The sequence below is a fragment of the Macaca fascicularis genome, chromosome 1 (genome assembly GCF_037993035.2).
Source record: "Macaca fascicularis isolate 582-1 chromosome 1, T2T-MFA8v1.1".
NCBI lineage: Eukaryota > Metazoa > Chordata > Mammalia > Primates > Cercopithecidae > Macaca > Macaca fascicularis.
This window is the reverse complement of record NC_088375.1, coordinates 25,313,378-25,335,471: the sequence shown is the minus strand read 5'-3', so window position 1 is coordinate 25,335,471 and position 22,094 is coordinate 25,313,378. Positions and strand designations below refer to the sequence as shown.

Here is a 22,094-nt window from a genome sequence, read left to right as displayed (position 1 = left end):
TATGCTTATCAGATGATGGGTGATGGGAAGGAGAGGGAGAGAGAGAGAAGAGAAAAAAATAGCAATTGCGGTTGGGGAAATGGAGATAAGGAACCCTCATATATTGATATATTGCTGGAGTAAATGTGACTTGTTACAGCCTTTTGGGAAAGTAATCTGGCAACATCGATTAAATTAGATTACACAAACCCTTCAGCTCACCCTACATTCCTGAGAATCTACTCCATAGACATAAACGCCAGCGTACACAGCCATGGGGGCTAACTGCAGTACTGTTTACAGCAGCAAAACACTGGAGACAAAGTGAATACCATAAAAAGGGAAATGGTTTATGGCCCATCCACTTAACGGGTTATTAGGAAACCATTAAAAAGAATGAATTAGGCCAGGCACAGTGACTCACGCCTGTAATCTCAGCACTTTGGGAGGCCAAGGTAGGTGGATCATTTGAGGTCAGGAGTTCGAGGCCAGCCTGGGCAACATGGTAAAACCCCGTCTCTCAAAAAAAAAAAAAAAAAAAAAATTAGCCGGGCATGGTGGCGGGTACCTGTAATCCCAGCTACTCTGGAGGCTGAGGCACAAGAATCGCTTGAACCCAGGAGGCAGAGGTTGCCATGAGCCAAGATTGCACCACTACACTCCAGCCTGGGCAACAGAGTGAGACTTCTTCTCAAAAAACAAACAAACAAGCAAACAACAACAAAAAACTCCAAACTGCCAGGAAAAATTGCAAAGTCAGAATTGTAAGATGCAGATAAGTTTATATAATATGACACCAGTTTTATAAATCAACAGCCAAAAAAGCTTACCCCTTATGTGTGTGTATCTCTATGTACACATATGCACACAATGTATATGTAATTATTTATATAGTTACGTGAATATAAACTATCCTACAGAAAGGTATAGATGAAGTTTCTGGAGGCTGGACACAGGGAGGGGGGCTGATCTGGGGGAAGCAAACCAAAAGAAAAGCACTGCTGCATAAACCCAGTGTGTCTCATCCCATCTCAGTTATGTAAAAGTGTGCGTAGCCAGGTGTGGTGGTGCACACCTGCAGTCCCAGTTACTTGAGAGGCTGAGGCAGGAGGATCACTTGAGCCTGGGAGCTTGAGGCTGCAGTGAGCTAAGATGACACCACTGCACCCCAGCCTGGGTGACAGAGTGAGACCCTGTCTCTAAAAAATTAAAACAAAAATAAAAGCATGTGCACGTGTGTGTGTGTGTGCGCGCACACATGAGTAAACTAGAACTGATTTTATAGGGCTGTCCATGATATATTTTCAAGGGAAAGGAAGCAACAAGATACGTAATATGGAAAACATCAAATAAAGAAAAAGAAATTTTAATGCTGAAATGAAAATTTCAAGCTCTGCTCTCAGGACGTATGATTTGAGCAGGGGAACAAATACCAGGAAAACAACGCTGCAGTGAGCTGTCAGTCTTCTCAGAATATCAAAACCAAGTCCTGGGTGTCTGGGGACTGGGCACATATGCCCAGAGGGGAGGGGAGGAAGGAGGTGAACTTACTAATAATACCATAAGGATATTTCATTACTAAATTTAAATGTATGCACCTTGAAGCTGTTTTTAGGAAGCATGAGGCTTACTAAAATTTAAGTCACTTTGCCCCATTTGCAGCCAGCCCTAAACATATTTTTTAAAATGCTGTCCCTTTGCTATTGGCAACTACTTTCAGCTCAAGGAAATGATCAATCTGAAGTCAAAATGGGCCCTGTCATCTCAGCATATACTCTTAAAAATCCAAATCACAAGACAAGAGAAAGAGAATGGGAACATAGGTGATTTCCTTTAGGCCTCACACTCTGGATTTTCTGTAGGTTTTGGACATATCAGCATAGATTCATCTATATCCCTGGTGATAAACAGACTGTATCTCCAAAGGAGTCACATATTCACCAGTTTCGGAAAAACCAGGAGGACGGGAATCAACATCTATAGATTGAGTGCTTACTATGTGCAAAGCACATCACAGACATTGGCTCACTTAATCCTCTTACTACCCTGTGAAGTAGACATTCTTGTATTATCAGTCCCATCTAACAGGGAAGCATAGAGAGAAAGTGGCTTTCCCAACCATGGTCACATGCTGGCATAGTGAAGTTGGGTTCAAAATGTGTCCCAGTCTGACTCTGAACAAGACACAGCTATCCTCCCTTCTATGAACTCTCTTTCTACTCTACGTCAGTGATGTAAATTCTGAACAGGAGCTCTTATTCCAAGACTCCAGTTTGACTCCTGGGAGCAATGACCCCCTTTTGGAGCAGATGGAAAAGGGAGAGCTTCCCAATGTGCAAGACGCATTTTCATCCAGGCCCACCTTTTAGCTTGTTTCCATGCCTCCCTCTGCCATCATTTAGAGGAGGCGTTGCTAACTCCAGTGCCTTTAGAGGGCGGGCAGGCAATGTAAATGAACATGTGGAAAGCGTCCTGTCCTGACCCCACCCAAATGAATGGAGCTGCTGTTCCTCAGCTCTAGCTCACTCTCTGCCTGTGTTACACTGGGTCATTTTTCAAAAGATCATTCAAGGCCCAGCGTCACCAAATGATCGGATTTTTCAAAAGAAGATTAAAATCCAGATTAAGTGCAATCTGTTGATTTTTAAAATTTGCTCAATTAAAAAAGAAAAACAAGGAAGAACCTCAATAGTGGAGAAAATTTTTGCCTGCTGCATTTTATCCCAATAAAAGCACTCGGTTTGCCTGGACAGGAGGTGTCTCTTGGTTTAACATATTAATTTCTTTTTAATTATTATATGCATATCATTATACCACTGTTCTTAATGTGAAATAATATCAAAGGTATCATTACCTCCTCACTGAATTCTAGGGAGGATTATGACATAGAACTCGAGACAGGATGAAAAGACCTGGGTTCAAGTCCTCCACTTGCGCCTCAGCAGCTACTCAACCCCCTAACCATCCTGAGCCGTAGTTTCTTAAATGAGTTCACAATACCCACCTCACAGAATGCCTGTGAGGGTTTTAAAAGATAGGCTGTATAATTAAAATATTCAATAAATATTTGTTCTGTTACTTCTAAAAGACAGATGTGAGGCTCCATAAATCCTTGTATATTGTAAACAGATACATTTAGAGAGATTATGTTGTTTAACTAATAGTTTCTTCACTTTAGAGAAGGATTTCCCATAATGGGCTTCTGTGGTGCAAGGAGAACATGGTGTTTTTCCCAGAGTTTTAGTTTATGTATAACATTTTTCTTGCCTAAATGAACAAGTATTCTGCCTTTTCAACAGCGAACGCATCCTCACCTGTTCTATGGGGCTGCCATCTCTGGTTGGGATGGAGAGTTGTCTTATATATGAGAAGCAAAGAAGATTCTATTGCAGCTGCTAGCAGTAGCTAGGAACTCAACAACCACAGAGTATTGCTGGAGACCAAAGGCTTCCTGCTCTCCTAATCTCTGCTTTTGTACCTCTTATCAGCTGGTACTAAGAGAGAGCCCTGCTATGCACCCCTGGGTGACTGGTGGAGGGCACAGAGCAGGTTATGCAGCAGTGGTGTGCTCCCTTCGCCTTGCCCAGAGGGGGTTTGGGATGGCACATGCAGGTCATAGCAGGGAGACTTTTTGATAATCTCAGGAACAAAGCTGATTCTGTGACGAGCTCTGTCCTTTCTGACAGCAATACCATAGGAAACACCTGTATACAGCAGGAAACTAGAGGAATTAAAAATATTTCCCTGATCCCTAAAAAATAAATAAAAGAGGAGAGAAAAAATGGTCTCTCTTTTTCACAGGGAAAACAAACAAAGCGATATCTGGTTTGAGCCATTTCCTCTCCGCAAAGCACATCCCTCCTGTGGGCCAGCCCTCCCCAGGCAGAGATGGGCCTGGACCAGACGCTTTAACAAGCTGTCTGGATGCCTAAGGGTGATCGTCAGTGCGGGTCTTGGGGCAGGCTCCAAGTGTCCAAGCTTAAGATTTCTTTTCCAGGAGGGAGGTTTGGGGAAGCTGAGCTCATTTCCTTCGGGAGAGGTGCAGCCTCCATCCAGCTTCAGAAACAAGAGGCCCTTGTACTCTTCCTCCACAGCCTTCTCAACCTCAGGAAGTCAGTCCCTGGGAGGCAGGAAGAGCAGCAATGACAGGCTCGTCTGGAGTAGACATGACGGCTGGGTCTGCAGGACCTAGCTGAACTCAGGAGCAGATTTGGGGATGGCAATCAGGTGATGTCGGACTCTGTCTCCCCTGCTTTCTCACATCCAGTAGGTCACTAAGCCTAGTCCTGTCTTCTAGATCTTTATTACTGGTCTAGACTCTTCATCCTCACTGTAGTTACTGAACTTCAGACTGCTATCATTTGTCTCTGGACTGTGGGGAGAGATTATGGCTACCTAACTGATTTCTTTCTGCTCTCCTCCTTCTTGTCTATTCTGCCCTCTTCTGCCCACATAACCTTTCTCAAATATAAGTCTCATCATGACTTTTCTCGGTTTATATGCTACCTACTAAGTAATCAAAACATCTTAGTAGAGAATATAAGGCCCCTGTCAATCTCTCCTTCCTGAAAGGTAACTGTGGAGGCTAACATAGCACTATATTGACTTCTGCTTAACCCTGGTTATAGGAATGCCTCTGAAATGTCCAGTTTAAGTATTGTTCCTTGTGTAAGAGCACAAACTTCCTGTACATCCTGCCCTTACATACAATCATCCTTGATAAACTTGTACTGACTTAAATCCTGCCCTTAGATCAAATTCCTACCCATTCCCTCTGAAGCACGTGTACCCTTTCCCTATGGTATATAATCCCTGGTCTGAGGGGTGATGGTGCAGAGATCTTCCTGTCTTGCAGCCACCCAAGACCATACTTCTGTCCATAAGTTCCCCAATAAAATCACCCTCCAATGGCAAGCTGGACTTCTTTGTTGCTCAGTTGCCTCTGCATTTGGGAGTCACTTTGTGTATATGACCCTTTCACCAAACAGTAACACTTCCTCAATAATGGCGAACACTTATTAAACATTTACCATGTGCCGGATACCATGCTTAGCGCTTAATGAAGATTATTTCATTTGATCCTCAAAATTACCTTTTGCCCCAACCAAGCATTATGATCCGTATGCTGTGGATGGTGGAATTGGAGCTCAGAGAAGCAAAATGACAAAGGTGACAAAGCTGCAGTAGAGCTGGGGTTTCAACCCTGGCAGTCCAATTCCAGGCCCCTGCTCTTCCCACCAGGGACTTCCTGCAGCCTTCTGAACCTATTATGCATTTTCCTGCCTCTGTGTCTGCAGATGCTGTTCTTCTACCTCAAATGCCTTGATCCTTATTCCCTTCACCTGGATAGCTCTTCTTCATCATCCAAGACCCAGCTCCTTCCTGCCTTTTTTAAGAAGCCTTCATGGACCTCTCCCCTGGGTTATGCCATCACAGCCACTCCATGCAATTCTCCCTCATAGCACTTATCTTGCTATATTGAACTATCTGTCCCTTTAACAGAGTGTGAGCCCACCTTGAAGGTAGGTGCCCCCTCACCTTTACCTTGACATCCCCATATTCCTAGCAGAGTGGCCAACACATAATAGGTGTGCAATATTTGTGGGTTTAAAGATATCAGCCACTGGACACAGACTGAGGGTCTGTCTTCTGGATCAAGTAACTGGGCTACTGTGCCTAGGGGATCTCCATCTGTTAAATAACACTAGCAGTCTGTTCAGTTCCTCAGGTGTTGAAATTTTAGAAACTCTCCCCACGGGACTCTAACAGGCATCCAGGGTTGAGAACCACTGCTTTCATCTAAAGCAGATTTGGTGGAGGCAAGGGCTGCAGGGTAGAAGCTTGCTAAGGAAAATTACACAACATGTTTATACATGCGAAATCTGTGTAAAATAAACACCAGAAAGCAACTAAAGGAGATAAACTTCCAAAGCATGGGAGAAAATACCAACCCAAAGTTATCGTTTAGGAAGACCCCTGACATTGACAGTCGTTAATAAAATGCAAAGTAACTCTAAGGTATGGTTGCACAATTGTGAGATGGTCAGAAATCTGTAATAATGATAAAAAGTTGCCAGGATTATGGCGAAAACTTTTCCCTTAAAAACTGCTGTTAGCATTACCCATTGATTAATTCTACTCTGTTTTGAGACAATAATCTGCGACTGTGTAACCAAAGCTCCAAAAGTCTTTGTTCCATTTTTAGAATATACACTAAGAAAATCAAGGAGAAGAATGCAGTTTATTCCAAATTATCTGCAGCAGTGGCATGACATAAAGGTGAAAAATTAGTAGCCATCTAAATACTACATTTTGAAGAGTAGTTGAAGTAAATTATGGATCACAAAGTAAATTCTGGAGCGTAATAACACATTATGCTCCCATTACAGAATGATGAATATCCAACATTTCTCACACATGGAGATGTGTATGAAACAAGAAAAAGGCTAGAAAAAATCCCCCGTGCTTTGTACCCCATGATGAGTCACATAACAGCAAATCAATATAAATTCACAAAGACTGGAAGTGTGTTTGACAGACAGGCAAAAATGTACCGTTCATTAGCCTTGAAGTTGTTTGACTTTCTCGTAATTAGAAAATAATATTTAGAAAATGTATGTCCTCTGCTGGGGCAGCAACTGTCTGTCTCGAGGGAGCAGCAGGCCTGGTTCCAGCCTGACAACTGCTTGTCTCTTTACCTAGGCCTCTGGCTGAAAATATACTCAAGTATCTGGGCCTGGTGAGGTTTCATCTTTAAAGGGCTCAGTTCCTTTCAAACTTAAACCCTCTCCAGGCTAGATGCTAAGAGGAGAATCATGGCTCCAGGAGGAATGAAAAGTGAACAGAGGCCAGGTGTGGTGGCTCACACCTGTAATCCCAGCACTTTGGGAGGCTGAGGTGGGCAGATCACCTGAGGCCAGGAGTTCGAGACCATCCTGGCCAACATGGTGAAACCCTGTCTCTACTAAAAATACAAAAATTAGCCGGGCGTGGTGGTGCACGCCTGTAATCCCAGCTACTCAGGAGGCTGAGGCAGGAGAATCGCTTGAACCCGGGTGGCAAAGATTGCAGTGAGCTGAGATCGTGCCACTGCGCTCCAGCCTGGGTGACAGAGCAAGACTCTATCTCAAAAAAAAAAAAGGATGAGCAGAGGCAGGAGCCGGGGCTGGGGGAACCTCCTCCCATCTCAGGCCTGGAAACAGGGCTTCTGCCCTCCCATGGGAAAAGGCACTGTTGACTGTTTGGGTGAGAAGAAACACCTGGGCCCAACCCCCAGATAATGGTGGAGGTCGGGGAGGAACGCAGCCTCCCACAGGAACAGCGGGGAGAAGGCCTATCAGAGGCTCATCCCACCCTGTTCCCTGCCATGCTTTCCCCGTATCTATACCCTCTTCTCCTCTGTCTTGGCTGGGAAGACCTAGCACCCCAAATGGAATAATCCTGGGAGGGTAAGAACCCAAAAGGACCAATATTACTCGCAGGATGGCAGGGAGGTGTTGCAGGTAGAGGGACCAGCAGGAGCAACGGGCCGAGAAGACAGAAGGGCAGGAAGACACCTGGTCACAGTCCACAGCATTGCACTCTGTGTTAGAAAGGGGTGACACGAATTTATCAACCCAGAAGGAGGTGACATAAGGGTAGCCGGGCCCAGGTTGGCGTGTGAGGAGAGCTGCACAGCAACAGTGCCAGTGCAGATGCAGTGTGCCCTGGTGCCTGGGATGCTCTTTCTAGGATATGGCCCAGAGCAGGCATGGCAGAAGGAGCTAGGCATGAAGGGAAAGGTTGGACCCAGAACTCCAGCACGGATCGGGTGTTCAGAGCCCGTGGCATTCCGTGGTTGGGAGTGGTGACCTCTGCTGTGACTTTTCCATTCTCACCCACAGCTGGAAGTGAGGCTCCAGGCTGGAGGCATTGTCCTGGGCTGAACTGTCTCCTGAAATTTCCATGTTGAAGCCCTAACCCCTAGTACCGCAGAATGAGACTGTATTTGGAGGTAGGGTCTTGACAGAGGAAATTAAGTTAAAATAAGATCATTACGATGGGCCTTGGTCCCACCTGACTGGTGTCCTTATGAGAAGAGACGAGGACACAGACACCCACAGAGGGAAGACCACGTGAAGACACAGGGAGAAGATGGAGAGAGGCCTCAGAGGGAGCCAGCCCCACTGACACCTCTATCTCACATTTCTAGCCTCTAGAATTGCAAGGAAATAAAGTTCTGCTATCTAAGCCATCCAGTCCACGGCACTTTGTTACAGCAGCGCTAGCAAACTAATAAAGGCATTGAACTTGGCCTTGGGGAAGCTGCTTCTGGGGCTGCCCCCCTCCTCACCCCATTGTACCATGCACACTCCTCTCACCCCTCTCCCTACTCCATTGCCAACCTCACACAAGCAGAACCATTGGCTCCACTCCCTGCTCTCTGCTTAATTGGTGCTTTTGTTTCTAAACCTCAAAATGCTTAACCAGACAGAGGGTAGTCCCTATAGCTCCTGGACTTTGGCCTTGGCTGTGGCTGGAACAGAGCTCTTGGCTGAAGGGATGGGCAGCGGTCCTTCTGGTTAGAGCGCACAGGCCTCCTGGTAGGCCTCTGGTGTACCAGGCCAGAGCTGGACCCAAACACTCGAGAGTCAGGAAATCCTGCCTACCCGCTGGCTGGTGGCCTCAAACACAGCCTCTGCTTCTGAGTGAGTGGTCTGGGCCTGACCCAGCCTGGCCTTTCATCTGTAACAGCTGCTCAGAGCTTCAAAGGGAAGCCACAAGACGAGGAGGAAGCAGAGGCCAGAGGGGAGGTGAACGCCCCACAGCTTGACCCTGCCCCCACCCCAACACATGCACATCCGGACTCCAGAGCACCTGCTTTTCTTTGAGGGACCAAGCTGTTTCTGGACATTTCCCCATGTTTTCCAAAACACAGTGGAGACAACACCTTGCTTGCATCTGTGGAGTCTTTTATACTCTTTCCAAATCCTTAACTCTGAATTCATTATCTCATTTAATCCTCCCAATAAGCCAGGCAGGGATGAGATGATCATCCTGGTGAGGCCCCCAAATCTTGTGCCACGGATTCAAGATCCCACAGCAATTTAGTGATGGGATTTGGTTCAGAGCCTTGAACTCCTGTTGGCCACTCTGCCTAGCTTCCTCCTGCAACCTGTTAATGCTTGCTTGGTTCCCGTCTGGCACACACATGGACACACACAGTGCATCTTTACAGCTGTCCTAGAGGCACAGGTGAGCTGTTTATTATTATGGACACAAGACACCCAGGCCCTGGTCTGTCTGTCCTTTAAATGTTATGCCTACACCCAGGCATCCCCATTAACACACAGGTCCCTTGGAACAATGCTGTCCCCTCCCTTAGTCATCAGCTAGGCCTTAGAAAATGCTTGTCCCTGTGAGGAAGGGTCCTCCTCTCAAACCCCACACTCCCTTCTGAAGCCCAGCTCTTCTGGTCTTTAGTCCATATGAATGACCAGCCTCCTAAAGGCCTCATACCATGCTCTCTCCAATCCATTCCCTGAACCATGGCCAGAGCCAACTTCCTGAAATTCAAGTCTGGTTATGTAACTTTCTGCCCCCCCAGCACTCTGGGAATAAAACAAGTGATGAGGTCAAGCTGTGGTTTTTGAGAGCTGTAACACCCCATAATATCATCAGCCACACCAAATACATATTCCGTTTTAGGCAAAAAGTATGTTTGTTATACAAATAACAGTGTCAAGGCTAGCCCTTAGGACTCTCCCCTTGCAATTAGACTGTAGCTCCAAGCGCCTTCTGTGTAGAAATCCTGACACCTTCTAGATCAAGTCCTGAAGAGGCTCTCAAGGTCTTGCCTGGCTTACCAACTCAATCAGGTTGGACCCCGCACACTGTTCTCTTTCATGCTATTTCCTCCAGCTAGAACACCCTCCTCTTCACCCTTCAACTATCCATTCCCTCTTTGTCCTTCTGGATTGAGCTCAGGTATCACCGCCTTTAAGAAGCCTTTCTTTCCCCCAGCCCGTCCCCACTCTAGGCAAGATACCCAGGTCGTACTCAGATCTGTGTTCTGAGCATAGATCTCTTAGAATACTTAACCAAACTGTTTCAATCACTTGTTATTCTGATTGTCTTACTAGACTGCAAGCTCCCTGAGGGCAGGATCCAAGTTTTATTACCTTTTGTGTCCAGAATTCCCAGCAGAGAACCTGACATAGCGGGCACTTTAAAAATATTTATTAAGCAAGTGAGTGAGTGATTGCTTCTACTCTCAAACCCGGGCTATTCTTGCTCAGGACTTCAAGGGATTTCCTAGAGGACAAGCCCATCACCCTCTAGAGTTCAGCCCAAACCCTCAGGTGCTCTGCCTCCATCCCTGACTCGTGGGTGAGATTCTTGGTGCCCTGGTGTCCCCGGGCTCACTGTTGCCTACACCCCATCACTGGTATGTAACTTCCCCCTATCTACAGCTGCTCCAGCGGGAACTACCATATGATTGCTTCACTTCCAGGGTGTCCACACCCCTTTCCTGTGCTACCCTCCTGTCCACTCCCTGCTGGTGGAGGGGGAACCACAGGACTTGCTGGAATGCACTGGGAGGAAAGGGCTCTTTGCTAAACAGGCTTAGTGGAGGGCTCTCACCTCACATCTCCTCCCTGGCACATCTCGCTGAGCCTGCAATTGTGCACACCAGGTACATACAGTGAGTCTTTGCAAAAGGAAGGAAGGCCAAGGCCGATTTGGCAATGCTCATCAAGAGACATTCATATCCTTTGACCTAATAATTCCACTCCTGGGAATTGGTTCCAGAGAAATAATTCAAAAGAAGAAAAAGGATACATGTACTGTTTATAGCTATGTTATTTGTAATAAGGAGAAAGTAAAAGCAAATGCCGTGTTCCAAAATAGAAAAATGATTAAATAATTATGATATATTTGTATAATGGAATGTCATGAAGACATTTACAATGAAAACATGACTATGAGGAACAAGAATACTGACCTGGAAATAATGTTAAGAGAAAAGATAGAGTACAGAGTTGTATATACACTGATTACAATTATGTAAGAATTATGTATTTGGCTAAAATTAATAAAGATATGGAAAACTGGAGGAGTTATATTATGCAGGATTGTCTTTTTATTCCAACTTTAAAAAATAATAAAAGAGATATAATTAACGGTTTCAAGGAAGCAAAAAAAAAAAAAAAACGAAAAAGAAAATAGTTATGTTAAGATGATGAATTTCAAATCTTAAAATATTTAAGATAAGCTTAATTTTAGCTAATTAATATTTTAAAACAAAGTGACTAGAAACTAGAGAAAATGTCTTGAACAGAGTCCTAGGGCTTTCTAGAAAGAATTTTTATTGGTTGCGGTCTTATCGTTGTTTTGTTTTATTTTATTTTTGAGATAGGGTCTTACTCCGTCACTCAGGCTGGAGTGCAGTGATATGACAACAGCTCACTGTAGCCTCCATCTCCCAGGCTCAAGCAATCTTCCTGTCTCAGCCTCTGGAATAGCTGGGACTACAGGTGCACCACCATGGACTGCTTTTATTTTATTTATTTATTTAGTTAGTTAGTTAGTTAGTTATTTTAGAGATGAGGTCTCACTGTGTTGCCCACGCTGGTCTTGAACTTCTAAGCTCAAGCAACTCTCCTTCCTCAGCCTCCTGAATAACTGGGACTACAGGTACACCACCATGAACTGCTACTTTTTTTTTGTAGCGATGGGATCTCACTATGTTGCCCAGGCTGATCTTGAACACCTGGGCTCAAGTAGTCCACCCTCAAGTAGTCCAAAGTGCTGAGGTTACAGGTGTGAACCACCATGCTTGGCCCCTTGTTTTAAAAATAAGAACATGCCTCATGCAGGCCTTCCCAATGCATGGGTTATAAATTATTTGCTGTGGAACCCACAGCCTGATTAACACTAAAAGCACTTAAAGACATGTGCCTAATGAACAAGTAATTCTGTTGCCTCTACCCCCTTCTCTCTCTCTCTTTTTTTTTCTTTTTTTTTTGAGATGGAGTTTCACTCTTGTTGCCCAGGCTGGAGTGCAATGGCACGATCTCAGCTCACTGCAACTTCCGCCTCCCAGGTTCAAGTGATTCTCCTGCCACAGCCTCCCAAGTAGCTGGGACTACAGGCATGCACCACCATGCCCAGCTAACTTTTGTATTTTTAATAGAGATGGGGGGGTTTCACCATGTTGGTCAGGCTGGTCTCGAACTCCTGACCTCAGGTGATCCACCCTCCTTGTCCTCCCAAAGTGCTGGGATTACAGTGAGCCACCACACCGGACTCTATGCGCTTCTCTACTTGGCTACCACTACCCCAGCTTTCGGGCTATGCCCCGGAAGTTCCGAGGATCCTATTTCTCTTTAGGCGTCCATTCCCTGAGCTTGAGAAAGAGCTCTGGAAAGGAGGGGGTCACAGAAAGGAGAGTCCTGGGGAGAACGCCTAGGCAGGATTAGAAACTCGAGCATCAGGACAAATAGCTATGGCATGTGGGGCTTAAAACCTAGATGACGGGTTGATAATTGCAGCAAACCACCATGGCACATGTATACCTATGTAATAAACCTGCATGCACGCATCCTGGAACTTAAAGTAACATAAGAAGAAAAAGAAAAAAAAAGAAACTCTAAGTCTCACACAAAATTGAGTCTTTCTACTTCTTTTTCTTCTTCTTTTTCTTTTAGAAAAGTGTTAGCTTATGGTCGGTTATAACTCCCAAGCCCTCTTTCACTGTCCTTAGTCTTCTTGGCATTCCTCAAATATGAGGGCTGTCCCGAGCTGTCCTTGGCCTGCTTCTCTCCTCATAGCCGCTGCTCACTACCCAGGCCTGCGGTGAACCACTGCTGCGCAGATGACCACCCAGCTGCGCCTCAGCCCAAAGCCCTCCAAACTCCACTTCGGAATTTCCAACGGGGTGTCCTGTCAATGCCTCCACCAAAACTCAGCCTCTTCCGCACCCCCAACGAGTAAAATTCTCCACGCTCCTAGATGGAAAACGCAGTCATTCTGATCGCTTTCTCTCTAACTCTGCCCCTGTGACAGTCTCCAACCAAATACCAACTCTGCACTGTGGATTCTTCCCACAGCTGGTTTCGCAGCTTCATTGCCTTTCCATTCTCAAGGCCACCTTTCAGCGGTGCCTTGGCCTCTCAACTGGTATTTCGGCTTCTAGATTAATCAATGGCCCTCCAGTGCTCCTTCCATCGCATGAGCCCCACTCTGCAAGGACCTTCATTACAGACTGAGGGAAGTAGGCAGCATCAGTGCTGTCTCCCTAGTGTGTGCACCACCTCATTGCATCCAGTCCTTCCAACAGTGTTTACCCTCCCACTCCCCATCCGCTGTGCACACACATGTGCACCCACACCCACACATGTGGGTTAAGAGGTCCTCCACCCTGGTCACTTAGGGCACTCACAGTTCCCCATGGGCCTCCTTCATTCCTTCTCATCACACTAGCTTCTCACCACCATCCCTTTCTTTGCCCCTTCATTACTAATACCTGTTTAAAAAAATTCTTCCTAGTTTTTGGTGGCCACTCTGATGTCACCCTATCCCAAGAAGCCTTCTTCAATTGCACAAGTTGAGAATGTCCTTTCTCTGTGAAATTCCCCAGCCTCATGGTCTTGTTCCTTATATAATACTTTAGCATATCCTGTGCCCTGCTTTATCTAGGGACACATCTTATCTCTTGGCACCACCAGTACTAAACCTCCAGCTTATTGAGATACTGTCTTTATATTTCACTCCCTTCAGGAATCTAGACAGCATCTCTCATACAGTAGGCCCAATAAATATTTGTGGAACAAATGCATGCATATTTCTAAGCCAGGTCTGTCCTACGCTGGTGCATGAAATTTTCCTAAAGTTAGGCAGAGGATTTTACATTCATCCCTGTTTAATTTTATTATGTTGGTTTTGGCCCAGCATCCCATCCTGTATAAATCATTTTGAACTTGAGTATGTCACGTAGCATATCAACTGTCCCAGCTGTGGGTCATCTGGATTCTTTCTATTTTTCATCCAAGTCATTAACAAAAGTGTTTAACAATCAGGGCCAAGGATAGAGCCCTGTGGCCTGCCACTGGAGACTTTATTCAGGAAAGACCTGGGGTCCTTAATCAAAATCCTTTAGGCAAGGTAGTTCAACCTGCACTGAATACATCTTGTCAAAAAATCCTTTGTGATACAAGTAACATGACCACATGAGAAATCAGAATACCCTTGTTGGCATAGGAAAGCACTCAACTCCTTAAGCCCAGTCGGAAAGATCAGGACTGATGTCAGCTTAGATAGGGAGAGGGGCTCTGGTTTGAATGCTTAGCCTCTTACTGTTCAGTCCTTGCAGCTGTTTTAGCAGTCTCCGTATCCCATGCTGTTCAGCTCCACAGCAGGGGCCTCCCCACAGAGGTGTGAAAGGTAAGGAATTGCCAGGGTACAGGCAACCCAGGTATGTGAGGGGAGGAAGTGGAAGGGAAGCTCTACTCCACACTGCTCTCCTTCCCATTTCTTACCTCCTCCTCTCACTCATCTACCACGGTGAACCCACAAAATACACTTGCCATTTGCTCTCCTTCCCTCCCTTTCTTTGGAATTTATTTATTTATTTTATTATTATTATTATTATTTTAGATGGAGTTTCACTCTTGTTGTCCAGGATGGAGTGCAATGCTGCGATCTTGGCTCACTGCAACTTCTGCCTCCCAGGTTCAAGCAATTCTCTTGTCTCAGCCTCTCGAGTAGCTGGGATTACAGGTGCACGCCACCACGCCCGGGTAATTTTGTATTTTTAGTAGAGACAGGGTTTCTCCATGTTGGTCAGACTGGTCTCAAACTCCTGACCTCAGGTGATCGTCTGTCTGGGCCTCCCAAAGTGCTGGGATTACAGGTGTGAGCCACCGCGCCCAGCTGAAATGTATTTCTTGAGCCAAGGAGACTCCCTTTTTCTTGCAGGTCTTGGCTGCCCATAAGCCTGACACTTGGATTTGCTATTCTATGCCCAAGGCTCCCCTAGTCTCCCAGGTTCTAGTATGGATTTGTGTGGGATACTGTTCCAGCATTGCCCCCAAGACCCAGCCTCCTACAGAGATTTCCCAGCAGAGTTTTGCATGCAGGATGCAGTAACCACCCCTCTGTGAAACTCTCAGGCTGGAGGAGAACTTCAGACGTCCTCTTGTCCATCCCGTGTCCCAGTCAGAGCTGCACCAAAAGCACAGAGGCTGTTCTCTTCTAAATGATTACAAAAGCCTCTTTCCTTAATCAATAAACAATTACATTACACCTAATATGTACCAGGCACTAAGCACTTTACACAACCGCTAACTCATTTACACCTCATAACAACCCTATCAGGTAGGTGTTATCATTATTTCCATTTTACAAATGGAAAAACCAAGCCACGGAAAGGTCACAAGCTAGTAAATGGCAAAGTCAAACTCAAACCCAGCCATATGGCTCTCTGTGCTCTTAGCCCTTAAGTTATTGCGCTGCCTCCCCATGAGGCATATGAAGCCTGCATTCCTGCATCTACTCACAGGATGTGTTGAACATACATTATGCTCATCACAGGCTGTTAGGACCTATGATGGGGATTTGCAGAGCTTACAGTTTAGCTGACCCGATATGAGAAAGTACTTTGAAAATAAAGTGTGGTAGAAGTGTAAAGTATTTTTCCTATTACTGTTGCACAGCTTAGAACTTCCTTTATGCTATAAAAAGCCTCTTCGTCCTATATTGGAAAGGTTCACTTTGCTCATATGCACCAATGCCACCCTCTTTGCCTTTCCTTCTGCCACCTTCCACTAGGCACAGAGAGTGAAGTGAAGACACACTCAGGATTGTTACAATGTTTCACAATATCAGATTAATAAATACTAATAACACCACCATCATGCATTTGTGAAAGAATTGAACATTTCAAGGTACTTTCATAAGATATTTATTACATGGGCCAGGCGCGGTGGCTCACGCCTGTAATCCCAGCACTTTGGGAGGCCGAGGCGGGCGGATCACAAGGTCAGGAGATCGAGACCACGGTGAAACCCCGTCTCTACTAAAAATACAAAAAAATTAGCCGGGCGCGGTGGCGGGCACCTGTAGTCCCAGCTACTCAGGAGGCTGAGGCAGGAGAATGGCGTAAAACCCAGGAGGCGGAGCTTGCAATGAGCCGAGATCGCGCCACTGCACTCCAGCCTGGGCGACAGAGCGAGACTCCGTCTCAAAAAACAAAACAAAAAACAAAAAACAAAACAAAAAAAAGATATTTATTACATGTATGATCTTACTTCCTTTTCAAAATAACCCTGGAAAGTAGGTAAAGCAGGTGTCAGTTTTACAGAGGGGGGAACTGATCGGGATCCTGAGGCTAGTAACTGACCCTGAACCTAAAACCCAGGATTGATGGTCTTTCTCTGCATGGCATCCCCCTTGGTCTATTACAAATTCAATAATGAGGCAAAGACAGCCTTAAGGGAGCAGAGGGCAGTCTGTTGCTACCATTTCTTTAACTTCTACTGCCTAATTCCAGTGTTACTCACAGGCTTTCACCAACTCCTTCCTTAGGGACAAAAGGTAGGGCTTATGTACAAGGCTTATGGGAAAGAATGGTGAGTCTAAGTGTTATGTAACTACATGTAGAAAAAAGGCATAGATTCCCTTTCACCAAGGAGGAGGGCGTTCCAGTCAAAAGGTGTGTGGACAATTCTATGCTGCTCACATAGCAATAAAGACGTCCAGGCCGGGCGCGGTGGCTCAAGCCTGTAATCCCAGCACTTTGGGAGGCCGAGACGGGCGGATCACGAGGTCAGGAGATCGAGACCATCCTGGCTAACACAGTGAAACCCCGTCTCTACTAAAAATACAAAAACTTAGCCGGGCGAGGTGGCAGGCGCCTGTAGTCCCAGCTACTCGGGAGGCTGAGGCAGGAGAATGGCGTGAACCCGGGAGGCGGAGCTTGCAGTGAGCTGAGATCCAGCCACTGCACTCCAGCCTGGGTGACAGAGCGAGACTCCGTCTCAAAAAAAAAAAAAAAAAAAAAAAAAAAAAAAAGACGTCCACCTCCCAGGAGCCACCTAGGCTATGAGCTGTAACTCCTGGAGGCCTGGTCCATGGAATTGGCTGTTCCAGGGCTAAGAGGCTTGAGAAACAGTCTAAACAGAGGCCCTTAATGGCTTATGTTTACATTTCTCTGATATGTTTTCCTGTATATCTGCACCCCCAGCTTCTTGTTCAAACCTACTTGCCTCTCTCAATCACCCCCAAAGCACGAAGAACAGTTGACATCATTGAAAACATTATTTGTGCTTGTGAAGCAGTTTTCATTTCAATCTGCAAGAACATCTCCGACCACAAAAGCTGTGTAAGACTCAAGCGAATGAGCCCTGAGTGGTGCAGATACACGCTTTCTCCCTCAGCTTTTCCCCCCTTGTCAGCCTGAAAGACACAGTCTTACTTCCAGACACAGCTCAAAGATCGCCTGCTTTGTGAAGGCTTCTAAGACTCCACCAGGCCACTAACAATGTTTGTGAAGTACTTCTAGCTCTCATCATTTGGAGTCCATGAGTGGATGGTACTTTCTGCCCCTGTGGTTAAGTGGAGCCACGTGGATAGTTAGCAACTTTCCAAGAGAGAGCATTTAATGGCCAGTACGAGTCCTTCAGAACTTTCCTTCCTTCTGCCACGACAATCAGCAAAGGGGTAGCTGCTCCCACAGCTTAGGTCTCAGAGGGAGGACAAGCAATGACCCAGAGCAGAGCCCAGCTAACCCTCAACAGACTTGCCGCAGACGTGAAAAGGAAACCTTTGTTGTTTTCAGCCACTAAGATTGTGGCATGGTTACAGCAACACTAGCCTGTCCTATGATTTATGAAACAGGACCGTTTACTCACTGCCTTTTCAGAACCAATCACACTGTTTTGTAGTTATTTCTTTCATTTATGTCCCTCTTTACCTTCAGACTGTATGGATCTTGAGGGCAAGGATTGTGTTTTATTATTGTTATTTTTTTAAGACAGAGTTTTACTTTTGTTGACCAGGTTGGAGTGCAATGGCGTGATCTCGGCTCACCGCAACCTCTGCCTCCCAGGTTCAAGCGATTTTCCTGCCTCAGCCTCCCGAGTATCTGGGATTACAGGCATGCACCACCATGCCTGGCTAATTTTGTATTTTTAGTAGAGACGGGGTTTCTCCATGTTGGTCAGGGTGGTCTCGAACTCCCGACCTCAGGTGATCCACCCGCCTGGGCCTCCCAAAGTGCTGGGATTACAGGCGTGAACCATGGCACCCAGCCAGGATTGGTCTTATTAATTCGCATTTGGTAGCTTCTTGGTACATGTCTCTAAATAAATGAATGAAGGGATGAATGAAAGAATAAGATAGGTGAAAATAGGATTTTATAATCTTGCTAGGCATGATCCTTTACAATGGTGGTGGTGATCCTAGATAATCTTGAGTGGCTCTTTCCAGCCTGCTTACACCATAGTTATCTCCCTGAAAAGGGACCAGATGAGTTGGGGATGATCCTCATGGCTTCATGGAAATGCTCCATGGCGGCCTGGAGACAGACTTTCCCTCCCAACTGCAGCTCTCTGAACAGAGAATTATAGCTGAGACCCAAGCCACTAGGGGTATGGAGGACACAGCTGTGTATACGGGCTACCTAAGAGGCAGGAAATTAGTCACACAACAGGTGTCAATAAATATTCCTTGGTAATTTGCACCCAAGGCACTAGTGGGGGCTCGCGGGGTGGTTATAATATAGCTTAACAATAACCCGGGATTCATTCCACCAATCTCCAAGTCCTTTACCTCTATATAGATAACATGTTGCCTGCGATAGTGGAGTGAGTGGTGACCCCCTAAAAGATATGATAATTTCCTGGACAGACACAGTGTCTCACACCTGTAATCCCAGTGCTTCAGGAGTCTGTGGTGGGAGGATCACTTGAGTCCAAGAGTTCGAGACTAGTCTGGGCAACATAGTGAGACCTCGTCTCTATTAAAAATACAAAAGTTACCTGGGCGTGGTGGTGCATGCCTATAGTCCCAGCTACTCAGGAGGATGAGGTGAGAGGATCACTTAAGCCCTGGAAGGTTGAGGCTGCAGTGAACCATGATTGTGCCACTGCACTCCAGCCTGAGCAACAGAGCAAGACCCTGCCTTGAGAAAAAAAAAACAAAATAAAACATATGCTCACTTCCTAATCCCTGGAACCTGTGAATGTTACCTTATGTGCAAAAACAGTCTTAGCAGAGGTAGTTACCAATTTTGAGATGAAGAGATCATTCTGGCTTATTAACGTAGGTCCTGATCCAATGACCCAGGTCCTTATAAGAGACACACAGAGGAGAAGGTGCGGCAAAGATGAGGCAAAGACTGGAGTGACGTGGCCACAAGTCAAGGAAGCTGGCAACTACCAGGAGCCAAAAGAAACATGGAATGGAGCCGCCCCTTGAGCCTTAGTGGGGAATGAGGTCCTGTTGACTCCTTGCTTTTAGACATCTGGCCTCCAGAACCGTGACAGAAGACGTTTCTGTTGTTTTCAGCCGCCCAGTTTGTGGTAATCTGTTACGGCAGCAGCCCTTGCAAACTCATACACCTGCCAACTCCAATGGCATCAGATTCTCCACCTGGGCAGCATTTCCGCACTCTATAGCAGCCTGGAGTGCCAGGCATCTCTTTGAGTCTCCCATTTGTTTCCACAAGGAAAACAAGCATTTGGAATCATCCTTGTTCTTCTCCTCTCCAGTACTTAAATTCAGGCCTTTGTGAGGGGATTCAGGCATGACTGGACAACAGGGGCCAAGGGGCTCCCCCAGAAAGATCCCTTGAGGGCATCAGAGAACGTAAGCCTAGTAGAACAAGGTGTGGCGCTGCAGCTAGGGTAGCTGGGCCCTCCTAGCTTCAACTCTGGGTCTCTTGGCATTTGTTAAAACAATGAGAATGGGCTGGGCATGCCGGCTCATGCCTATAATCCCAGCACTTTGGGAGGCTGAGGCAGGTGGATCACCTGAGGTCAGGAGTTAGAGACCAGCTTGGCCAACATGGTGAAACCCTGTCTCTACTAAAAAATACAAAAATTAGCTGAGCGCAGTGGCAGGCGCCTGTAATCCCTGCTACTTGGAAGGCTGAGGCAGGAGAATCATTTGAACTGGGGAGGTGGAGGTTGCAGTGAGCTGAGATTGCACCATTGCACTCCACCCTAGGAGACAGAGCAAGACTCTGTTTCAAAACAAACAAACAAAGAAAAAACAAACAATGAGAATGAAAACAGTTCTTCTCCCTGCCCACCCTATCCCCACAGAGAGCGGTCCTTGCTAGGGAAGACCTAGAGAGCTGAGCACTACTGTGTGGAGGACTTCAGAGAGCCAAGAAGACAATACACAGAAATGCGAAGTCAATAAAGTCATTATTTATGAGTCCATTTAAACAGGCGGATCAAAGGCACCCTAGTGTGCTGGGAGTCAGAGGACCTTGTTTTTTTTGTTTTTTGTTTTTTTGTTTTTGCTTTTGTTTGTTTGTTTGTTTTGAGATGGAGTCTCGCTCTGTCTGGAGTGGAGTGCAGTGGCGCGATCTCGGCTCACTGCAAGTTCCGCCTCCTGGGTTCACGCTATTCTCCTGCCTCAGCCTCCTGAGTAGCTGGGACTACAGGTGCTTGCCATCACACCCGGCTAATTTTTTGCATTTTTAGTAGAGACAGGGTTTCACCATGTTAGCCAGAATGGTCTCGATCTCCTGACCTCGTGATCCGCCCACCTCAGCCTCCCAAAGTGCTGGGATTACAGGCGTGAGCCACCACGCCCACCCAGGACCTTGGTTTTAACTCTTGACTTGGCTACTAACTGACTTTAAGTACGACCATTGGTAAATCACGTATGTTCAATTTCCTCATCTTTAAAATGAAGGGGATGGAAGAAATTGCTATGGTTCTCTCTTGCTCTCAAAACTCCAAAGTCCCAAAAATGAATTTGGAAAAATCTTCCTGGTTTGCTTTAGGTATGGGCAGCAGTTTCACCCACAGACACAACTGGAGCCTTTCAGAAGTCTTTTAGCTGTGCAGAGGAGGGCTCGGCGTAAACCTGTGCCAGGCCTCACAAGCGCCAAGCCTTGAGCTGGCTGGCCTCCGCCGTGGCCTGGCCTGAGCTGGAGGAAGACTGGCCAGGCTGAGGGGCATGTTGTCTCCCTGAGAGCCCACACAGGTGCTGTGGGGGAAGCCAGAGTTTCTCCAGAGCAAGAGAAAGAACAGGGGTCACAGGATCCCACTCAATAGGGTAGGTTCAAATGTTAGAAGGTTGGTAATTACCTTCTAGACCCTGGGCACATTATTTAAGCGTCTCAAAGCCTCAGCATCCTTTCCTAGAAGACTGACATAATACGACTTTATGAAGATTAAAAGAAATCAATTTGTGCATAGCATCTATATATAGTAGGCATTCAACAAGTGGTAGTAATTACCATGACAACAAGCTTTAGGTCTCTCCCACACTGACATCGGTGTGGCTGCTCAGAAACGAATTTCCCATTATTCATCAAAACATCTCTAAAGCATGACAAGCCAGGAACCTGAGGCCTGGGAATATGCTTCAGATATGGAGGTTATGGTGGATGGCCCAGCACGGTGGGAAAAGTGTATGTTTAGCTCATGTGTTGGGAATGAACTATTGAAAGTCTAGGGTCTAGGCTCAGAGGAGGCCCAAAATCTGCTGCGGCACATTGTGAGATGCAAATGCTCTGTGACCTGTGGCGTGGGTGCCTGGATTGTGCAATAGCAGCCACAAGACCCAGTGGCACTGCTTACTGGGTTGGGGCTGATGCATGTGGTTGGCTGCTGCTCTACAGTCCACCCTGGTGCCTGCCTTGGCTGCCTCTGGGCAAGCAGGAGACACGCTGGCTTTTCCGGGGGTGTAGAGAGTGTGTGGCCATAGGGGAAGGAATGAGCGGAGCTGCAGGTGGAGGTGTGCGTGGGAACAGAAGAGAGGTGTATGCGTGTGTGTATGGTCTATTCCTAGAGCTCTCTTTCTGTCAGAGAAGGTAGGAGGACTTGGGGTGGCTTTTGGTGAGCTTGACCAAAGGCATTCCCTTGGGACCTGGAGCCTATTTCAAATCAACTTCT

General features: G+C 46.3%; 1 protein-coding gene across 11 annotated transcripts in view; it reads right to left on the bottom strand.

The window, feature by feature from the left end:
- Positions 1-22,094, bottom strand: part of RCSD1 (RCSD domain containing 1) — a 75,797-nt gene that overhangs the window by 46,125 nt on the left and 7,578 nt on the right. For 4 of the 11 annotated variants that reach the window (XM_065531809.1, XM_065531828.1, XM_065531823.1 and 1 more), the window contains exon 2: positions 18,999-19,141. The exons of 4 other annotated variants lie outside the window; for them this stretch is intronic. In XM_065531809.1, coding sequence (XP_065387881.1) covers positions 18,999-19,016 — 18 coding nt within the window. In that variant the 5' untranslated portion in view covers positions 19,017-19,141. The remainder of the gene's footprint in view (positions 1-18,998; positions 19,142-22,094) is intronic. 3 more of the 11 variants (XM_065531812.1, XM_074005554.1, XM_074005687.1) reach the window with 1 other exon arrangement.